Genomic DNA, 9,458 nt, shown 5'->3' on the forward strand with positions numbered 1-9,458 from the left:
CACACACAGGCACACACCACACACACACACACCACACACACACCACATACACACACACACACCACACACACACACCACATACACACACACACACACCACACACACACACACACAGGCACACACCACACACACCACACACACAGAGGCACACACCACACACACACACACACACACACACACACACACGTTATCACTGTATGGAAAGTGCTTCTGTAGGGAAATCAGTCCTGCAGGCCAGGTGAACACATCGGTTCACAGGGGCTCAAGGCACGCAGCCTCTGGGAACATATTACTTAAGACCTTTATTGTGTGGACCAAAATTAAGGTTTGAAAAGGCAAGCATTGGCTCGGAGCCCTCTTTCATATCCATCCGCAGATGTCTGGTTATGCTTTGAGTCACTTCAGCTCCTCCACGATGAGTCTTAGAGAACAGAGCTCTTGTCACAGCTTTAAAGACCCCCAGGGCCCCAGGCAGACGCCCAAGCTCCCCCGGGCCCATGCTTGGCAATGGGCCTCCACCCCCTTAAACACCAGGTCTGCCTTTCCACTTCAGGTGCCTAAAACTGTTCATTACATAGATTACGGTAGGTAATTAGGCTCGAATCAGTCTTACAGAGTTCATTCAAACTACATCGCTTAATAATTTCACCGCTGACTAACTTAGCACGCGAATCTGCCAAGTCATTCCTTGGTACTTAGTTCTTACTGTGCTTGATGCTGGGTTAAACATCAGCTTGATGTTTGTGAGCCGCTGGGTCTGGGAATTCCTACCCAGGCCAGGAGAAAATCGTAAAGTCACAGATTTCCTGTACTTGAAGGTCTTTTTCTTGAATGTCCTTGGCGAAGTACCATCCTAAACAACTGTAGGTGACAAGACTTAAAATGGCTATGGCCAAAGGCCTCATGGGAGTTAAAATGCTGATGCCCTTGGCATGTTAGTTATGTTTATCTCGCACAACTTCCATGCAACGGATCTTGTATTGCCCATGTCGACCAAAGGATGTCGTCCATCCTTCTGTTCAACTAGGAATGGAGGCCACAGTTCCTGACTCTTGCATGTAGCACTTAAAGATAACAGGATTATGATTCATGAATTTTTATGACTGTTACCCTATTTCTGAGGCACATTAGTAAGTCACCCCTACAAAAGTAACTAAAAAAATTATAGTATTGCTTACTTTTCAGCAACATTTCCCATGTAATTTAATAGAACAAGTTAGCCCAATTAATTGAATATCTCTGCTTTTGTAAAGAGAATTATCTTTTAAAGGTATTCCAAGGGTACATCTGGAAAACCTGTAAATTAATTAATTCATGGTCAAGAAAAAATATTTGGGGACTGGAGAGATGACTCAGCAGTATCTTTGATTTGATTTGATTTTAGTATCCACATGCAGCTCATCTATGATACATGTTACGTGTCATAGTTACATGTATGTAACTTCAGTTCCAGGGGATCTAACCCTCTTCTGGCCTCTGAGAATACCAGACATACATATGGGACATAGACATATATATGATTTGATTTGGAGAACTTCAGCAAATTGTCAAAGGTTTAAAAGACTTATTCAAGATCAGATCAGAGGTCACAGTAAACAACAGTCCCTCTTTAACCAGAGTGACATTTTAAAGGCAAATGCAAAACAAAAAAACAAAACCAAACTAAAAACAAGAGGCAAATGCATTGTTGGGTGAGCTTAGCTCTTTTACAGAAGACACAGTTTCTTCTTGTGAACAAAATCTCAGCAGTTAAGCAGGGACTGGGGCAGTGGAAACCCCTGTTTCCTAGGCCAAGTACTTCAAGTTTAAAGCAAAAGCCTCCACAGTAGCTGATTAAGACCGAGCCACACGGACTGGGAAGGGAGCTGTAGTGATAAAACTGATGTACTAATGTCCAAAAGGAAGGGGCAGCCAACATGTTAAGAAACTGTGCTTACTGTTTTAATAGCAAGAACAAAACTTGAGGTTAGTTTTGTAGTGAACCTTAGACTTTAGAAAGCTTTGTAAGAGGTTCCCTCTAACCTCAGCAAATATGGCCGAGTGTCCACAACCGTCACCATGTTCTTGTCCGTTCAGTTCCTGCCCCATTTCCTCCTCCTATTTTTGAACTGATTACCCTGCTTTAGTACAAAAATCCCCTTTAAAAAAGCATCAGCAAGATGCATTCTAGTCTTTCCTGACTAAAATGCACCGTATCCTTCTTGTAGGCTTCTTGGTTTTGCTAATTTTAGTTTCACACATTAATTAAAATTTAACTTTTAACGACTTTTAAATTATGCCTATGTGTGTGCACATGTGGGTGTGTGCATGTGAGTGCAGGTGCCTGTAGAAGCTAGAGGTGTGACTCCCTCCGGAGCTGGAGTTTCAGGCAATCATGAGTTGCCCACTGTGACATGTGCTGGGAACTGATGCTGTGTCCTCTGGAAGAGCAGCTAATGCTCTTAACCCCTGAGCCATCTCTCTACCCAGTCTTGAATTCATTACAGTTTTAAATTTTTCTGCTCAGATGCTGTCTACCTCATATTCTGAGACAAGTATCTCCCCTGGCTTGGAAGTCAACAATAAGGCTAAGGCTGGCTGGCCAGCAAGGCAGCTCTGCGGCTGCAAGCACACATGCTGAGGCCCAGCTTTCTAAACGTGAATTCTAGATCTCAGGCTAATCTCGAACTCATGCTAGACCAGGCAGGTCCTGGATTCTGTACCCTCTGTGTCAGCCACCCGAGCTGCTAGGCTTGTACACCTCGCCTTTAGGCCAGGTTAACATCTGCATAGAGTACATTTGAAAATATGCAAAACTGTTTCATGACTATGTCATACGGAATAACACTTTAAGAAAAAAAACCGGAATAATTATATAATTTTTATGTTAGGAATGGAGGTCCACACCTGTAAACTCAGTGCTTCCGAGGTGGGGACAGAGGGTCAGGAGTTCAGGGCCGTGGTTGGTTGGATACACTGGGACTGAGGGCAGCTGGGGCTACAAAAACCCCATCTCAAAATAACTGTATAAAGTCTTAAAATTGAAGGCTGTACATAGATAAAACCCAAAGGATCATATTGTTCTCGCAATAATTTTTTGCCTTTGTAGATTTTCCTGAAGTGCAGATCTCAAAAGCAACCGCAGTCTTCCTTCCCGCCACTCAATGACAGAACAATCTGTTACCGCTCTCTTTAGACACTCAGTTACTGTAATTAAAAAGGGTTGTTTTAAATTTCAGGGACTGAGTGTTGCTATCCTGGGGCCCACCTTTCCAGACTTGGCAAGGAACGTGAACAGGAACATCAGCAGCCTGTCTCTGATATTTGTGGGCCGCGCCTCTGGGTTCTTGTGTGGCAGCATGATTGGCGGGGTTCTCTTTGACCACATGAATCAGTTCTTTCTTTTGGGTGAGTAAACGCCAACCTTTGTTGTTCCATGTCTGTCGCGACTTTACACCTTAGTCCCTATGTGTGCACAGCCTGCAGAATGCTTGACAACAGATGTGGGTGAGGCGAGGTGTTGCCCCCTGGAAAGTCTAGAGTCCCTGTTCTTGGCAGCAGGAGTGTCTACGGATCCCCCGGAAACTCGATGGGCCCCCGGGAATGAGTGTGGGCAACCCTGAGCAATGCAGACCTTTACTGTGATTCAGGCTCCACTCCAGGGGCCTGTGTGAAGCTCTGCTTATCTGGGAGGGTGGAGGCGGGGCTTCTGGGGCAACGCGGGGTTGGGGGTGGAAGGCGCTGATTCTGTGGATTCCGGATTGAACACGAAGGGGCAGGGGGATGTGAGAGACATGATATAGACTGTTTTTATCTCTGTTGCCCAGTGTCACAAATGAAACTTCCGCACCCTGAAAAGATAGCGAAGCTCTTAGCATAATTTTCCCAATAAATTGACATAACTAAGGAAAATAGACATAAAACAAGGAAAATAAGTTACTCCTGATGAATAAATAACTGGCCCTTTTTATATTTCCCTCCTTATTCTCCAAAGCTAATTAATTTTAGGACCATGTAACCAGAACTTTTCACTGAAAGCATTGTTAACTAACGTCTAAAAACTCTCCTGTATTCTTACATGTATAACAGTAAGTACATAATTCCTGGCCTGTCTCCTTTGCTATTAAACTTTGCTGTATAACTTATTATGATCATTAACAGTCCTATAATTGTGTTTAAGTCACAGTAACTTGTATCTTAGATTACAAAAAGCCTTGTAGAATTTACATGATTTTACATAACCACTGTAGAAGCTTCGACTCTGTGTTAATTCAGTCTTATTTTTTGTGTACTTACATGTTTTTAATGATCCTGAGGGGTACAGGTTTTTATAGCTTATTCTTATTTTTTAATACGAACGTTTATTTTTGCAGTGGGGAATCTAGCCCAGGGGCTCATGCATGCTACACAAGCCTTCTGCTACTGAGTTACAATGCCAGCTCCTATAACTGGACTTCCTCCTTTCTTCCCAGGAGCGTCGATGGTGGCAACTGCAGTGGGCCTTTATCTCATCCCGTTCTGCAAGACAGTAGTCTTGCTGATCACCACCATGTGTGTCTTTGGAGCTTCTGTTGGTGTTTTGGATACGGGTATGTGACATCATCTCTGGGGCTGGGAACTCAACTAGAAAATCCCTCAGGTGATGCCGACTGTCCCTGCATACTTTTGAAATGACACAGACTTTCTGACTTGGTCATGGGGTCACTCAGACAGTACGCCCTTGTAGCAGCTGCACTTTGTGCTGATTTGGGGATTAATTTTTGAACAGTCAACTATACAATTGGACTTCATGCCTTTGTTTTAAGAGAGACTGAGTTACAGGGGCTAAACATAAAAAAACCCTCGTCTGTGGTTGGCAGTGCAGGTGAAATGGGCTTTCATTTGGGGTTCAATTTTATCACTGTCAAGTAAGAGGAATTGACGGTTAAAAGCAAGCATGGACCAGCATTTGGCTAAGAAAGCGCAGAAGCAGACACACAGCTAAAGTACACCCTGTTTTCTGAGCCAAGAGGAAACTGAACTCTGTGATACTTCTTACTTCCCTGTTAATTTCTCCTAGACGTTCTAAATCTTCAAAGGTATAGGTTTTCTATATGCCAATAGCTATTTGAAACCCTACAAAGTGGCACACGTGATGCCGGCTCTCTTTCAGTTCCTGCTCACCAGCCCTCTCTTGATCCCCCCTCTCTTTCCTTTTACTGAAGGATTTTTTTCTACCCTCCCCCCTCCCTCCACTCCTCCCCGTTCCTCCCTCCCATCCAGATCCACTCCTTTCCTGTCTCTCGTTAGAAAAGAACAGGCTTCTAACAGATAATAATAAAATACAAGATAAAACAAAAAACCCTACACTTTGAAATTAGACAAAAACGAACAAACAGAAGGGAAAGAGCCCGAGTTAAGGCACAAGAAACAGAGACGGCCTCGCTCACACTCTCAGGCACAGAGACGGCCTCGCTCACACTCCCAGGAACAGAGACGCCCTCGCTCACACTCCCAGGAACAGAGACGCCCTCGCTCACACTCCCAGGAACAGAGACGCCCTCGCTCACACTCTCAGGCACAGAGACGGCCTCGCTCACACTCAGGCATCCCATAAAAAGACTAATCTGGAAGCCATAATATATTCGAGAAGGCCCTGACCCAGCACACGCTGCCTCGGGCTCTCTGAGTTCCTGTGTGCTTTGACCATGTTGATTTAGAGGTCCTGCTTTCTTGGTGTCCTCCGTCCCCTCGGGCTCTTACACTCTTTCTGCCTCCTCTCCATGTGTCCCTGAGCTCTGAGGGGAGGGATTTGATAGACACATCAAGTTTAGGGCTGAATGTTCCAAGATGTGAGAGTGTGTATATGTGTATATGCTTGTGTGTGTGGTGTGCATGTGTATGTGTGTGTGTGTGTGTGTGTCTGTCTGTCTGTCTGTGTCTGTCTGTGTATGAGTGTGCACATGTGCATGTGTGTGTGTGTCTGTCTGTGTATGTGTGTGTGGTGTGCATGTGTGTGTGATGTCTGACTGTCTGTCTCTCTGTGTCTGTCTGTTTGTATATTTGTGTATGTGAGTGTGTATGTGTGTGTGATGTCTGACCATCTGCCTGTCTCTCTGTGTCTGTCTGTGTATGCATGTGTGTGGTGTGCATGTGTGTGATGTCTGACTGTGGATGTCTGTGTGTGCTCCCATGTGCTGCAGGAAGAAGCATCTCTGACAATGGCTGGGCAAGGCACTGATCCACTCACTTCTGGGCTGCAGTGCCCTTTGAGGATCTAACATTATCTGATGAATCATGCAGTGTCTTGTAGCTCAGCTTTCATTGGTTGCAAGGTTACATGCTTATCTCAAAGTATCTGGTTAAAATAAAATAGCCAAAGGCTTGATGCTTTGGGGCTTTTCCCTCACAGGTATTTAGACAGTGTTGTGTGGATTCTGAAGGGGTGCCTGTCTCCTGTAACTGGAACAGCAAAGCTCAGAGCAGTCGGGTTCCTGATGGAGCCTTTTACATTTATTTCATCCACAAGGTTCAGGTGGTTGCCAGAATGTTTTGTCAATTGGCCAATCTGATGATAAAACTTTGCCTGATAAACACATACATTTCAAACATTTCCAGTGCTACCATATTGCTCTCCAGTGTGGTGTTTTAACAGCCCTTTGCTAGTGTGCCCGGCTCCAACGGGTCGTGGTTCACCAGCTTGTAGCATTCCGTGTATGAGACTGAGATATTACAACATATAGTCATCTGGAGTCCATGGGTCAGCATCACTTGAGGCCAACGTTGGGTTACTTAGAATGTCATAGCATTCATGCCCGATGACACAGGCTAAGCCTCTTTGTCATAGTAACGGCTTGTGGGGGTTGTTCACACATGAGGTGACAATTTAACTTTATTCCCCATGTTTTGTTGGCAGGTGCAAATGTCCTCATCTTGGCTCTTTGGGGGGACAAAGGAGCCCCACACATGCAGGCCTTGCACTTCAGTTTTGCCTTGGGTGCTGTTCTGGCTCCCCTGCTGGCTAAGTTGGCTTGGGATACCACAGCATCTGCTCAGAACCACACCGAGTCTGACTTTGACCCTCTAATGCTGAACCGATCCTCCAAAGCCTCCTCAGACTCTGTGTTCGCGGTACCCGATGACATGAATCTGCTGTGGGCATATGCTTCTATTGGCACCTATATTTTAGTAGTTTCTGTCTTTCTGTTTGGCCTGTTTTGTAAGAAAAGCTCAAAGCAGAAAAAGTCCTCAGCATCTGCTCAGGGAGCTCGAAGGGCTAAATATCACAGGGCCCTGCTATGCCTCCTCTTCCTCTTCTTCTTCTTCTATGTGGGAGCCGAGGTGACCTACGGCTCTTATGTATTCTCTTTCGCCACCACCCATGTTGGCATGGAAGAGAGCGAGGCAGCTGGCTTGAACTCCATCTTCTGGGGGACCTTTGCAGCCTGCAGGGGTCTGGCCATCTTCTTTGCGACATTCTTAAAGCCTGCAACCATGATTGTTCTGAGCAACATTGGCAGCCTGGCCTCGTCTTTCTTTCTGGTGCTTTTTGATAAGAATTCTCTCTGTCTCTGGATCGCAACGTCTGTGTATGGAGCCTCCATGGCAACCACGTTTCCCAGCGGCATCTCCTGGATTGAGCAATATACCACCTTAACTGGGAAGTCCGCGGCATTCTTTGTAATTGGTGCTTCTCTGGGAGACATGGCCATTCCTGCAGTCATCGGAATTCTTCAAGAATACTACCCAGATCTGCCAGTGGTTCTCTACACATGTCTGGGCTCAGCCATATTCACGGCTGTTTTATTTCCTGTGATGTATAAATTAGCCACCTTACCCCTGCAACGCCAGCACAAAGGAAGAAGGAAGAGCGAGGACCAGAAAGCTTTGCCTACTAGTTCTAGGCTGTGAGGAAGAGACTACACAAGAACATTTTTTTTTTTTTTAAAAAGGTAATGAAACAGACTTTGAAGTTGTAGTAGTGTCCACGAGGCCATGTGTGATGGAGACATCTGGAAACGTCGTGTTGGAGCCCACAAAAGGGCCTTTCTACTGAGTTCTCTGCAGTTAGTAAAGGCAATCCCCCTGCAACACACCTGGACAAAAGGGACACATGCTGAGATCGAGAGAGGGTGAGCCACTTAGCAACTTTACAAATAGCAAGTTCAATCAACTGGAAAGTGAAGATTTTCCAAAACCTATTGGTAACCCAACTTTCTGGGCCTATTTGGAGAGAATGCTAGAAAATTTAGAAATGTTCTGTGATACTCAGTCCTCCATAAACTACCAAATGGTCTCAACTAGTAAGATCTCACTAGAAGACTCCTGTTTTTGCAGATGAATAATTAGGTAGCATTTGTGGTCCCCGTCCTTCTGAGCCTATGAAGAAGGCAGAGGAGGTTGGGAAGCTGTGGGGACTCTGTGTCACAATCAGATGAGTTTTCTCGGCAGTGACCACCCACTCACACTCCACCAAGTGTTAGCGTAATCTTTCTCCTAAGAGGCCGATGTTCTATAACTACTGTAGACCTGGGTCACAGCCTGCCAAGACAACATGGTCCTCCTGGAGGCTGAGTGTAGCCTCTAGGTCACATAAGGTCTGAAGATAAGATGATTCCCAAACTAAAAAGCTATGCATCATAAAGTTTTTGTAAGATGTCTCCTAGAAACTAACGTAGCCTCTAACCTACTCTTCACTGCAAATGTAAAATGAAACAAAGATGATAAAAACCTTAATTGACAATTTGATACTGATCACATGCGCCATTTAATGTGCTTAATGTTTAATACTCTTAAGAAATATACTATTTCAGTGCAGACTTGAATGCTAAGATGGATGGATTCCTACTTTTACACATCTGAAATCAGGATATACCTTACAATAAACAATCGTTTAAAATTGGGACAAAGTTACTTTACAGTGTTTTTTCATATACATGTATAAAATAATGATTGGTCCACAATTCATCCAGTAAAACAGAATCAGGTGCAAAATTCTGTCTTACTTTATCATAAGTCTCAAACACCAGAAGCGTTTGCTCAGACGTCTTGAGTCTCTGTGACTCAAGGCAAACTTGTAGACACAAGCTTTTGGTAGCTCATGGTAGCACAAGTTTCAGGCCAGCCTGAAACACAGCAAGACTCCATCTTTAAGAAGATCAAAAAAAAAAAAGTTACATACTTTCAAACTATGATGGCAAGACATTAACACCTCCTCCCACAGGGAAATAAAAAGTAATCAGACTCAAACAAGACAAAGCCTTGAGGGAAGACACTAAATCCTATCACCCCATGTACAGCATGTGAGGTGTAGTAAGACAAGCTGTCGACCCCATATCCTGGGTCTGCTCTTTCTATGGCACACAGTCACTCTCTTGGGCTGGATCTGTTCTCTGCCTGTAGTTTACTATGTGTCCCATGTTCTAGGCAGTCTACATGCCTGTGGTATCTTTGGTCGCTTTGCCTTCCTTCCTGCAGGTTCATGCCATCATTCTGCAGGA

The 9,458-nt window shown here is 44.7% G+C and overlaps 1 protein-coding gene across 2 annotated transcripts in view; it reads left to right on the forward strand.

Annotated features, from left to right (window-relative positions):
- Window positions 1-8,867, forward strand: part of LOC114622635 (sodium-dependent glucose transporter 1A) — a 15,345-nt gene extending 6,478 nt beyond the window's left edge. For both annotated transcript variants that reach the window (XM_028769048.1, XM_028769047.1), the window contains 3 exons: window positions 3,219-3,387; window positions 4,452-4,568; window positions 6,875-8,867. In XM_028769048.1, coding sequence (XP_028624881.1) covers window positions 3,339-3,387; window positions 4,452-4,568; window positions 6,875-7,869 — 1,161 coding nt within the window. In that variant the 5' untranslated portion in view covers window positions 3,219-3,338 and the 3' untranslated portion in view covers window positions 7,870-8,867. The remainder of the gene's footprint in view (window positions 1-3,218; window positions 3,388-4,451; window positions 4,569-6,874) is intronic.
- The last annotated feature ends 591 nt before the right edge of the window (window positions 8,868-9,458 follow it).

The sequence above is a fragment of the Grammomys surdaster genome, unplaced genomic scaffold, assembly GCF_004785775.1.
Source record: "Grammomys surdaster isolate TR1022 unplaced genomic scaffold, NIH_TR_1.0 190, whole genome shotgun sequence".
NCBI lineage: Eukaryota > Metazoa > Chordata > Mammalia > Rodentia > Muridae > Grammomys > Grammomys surdaster.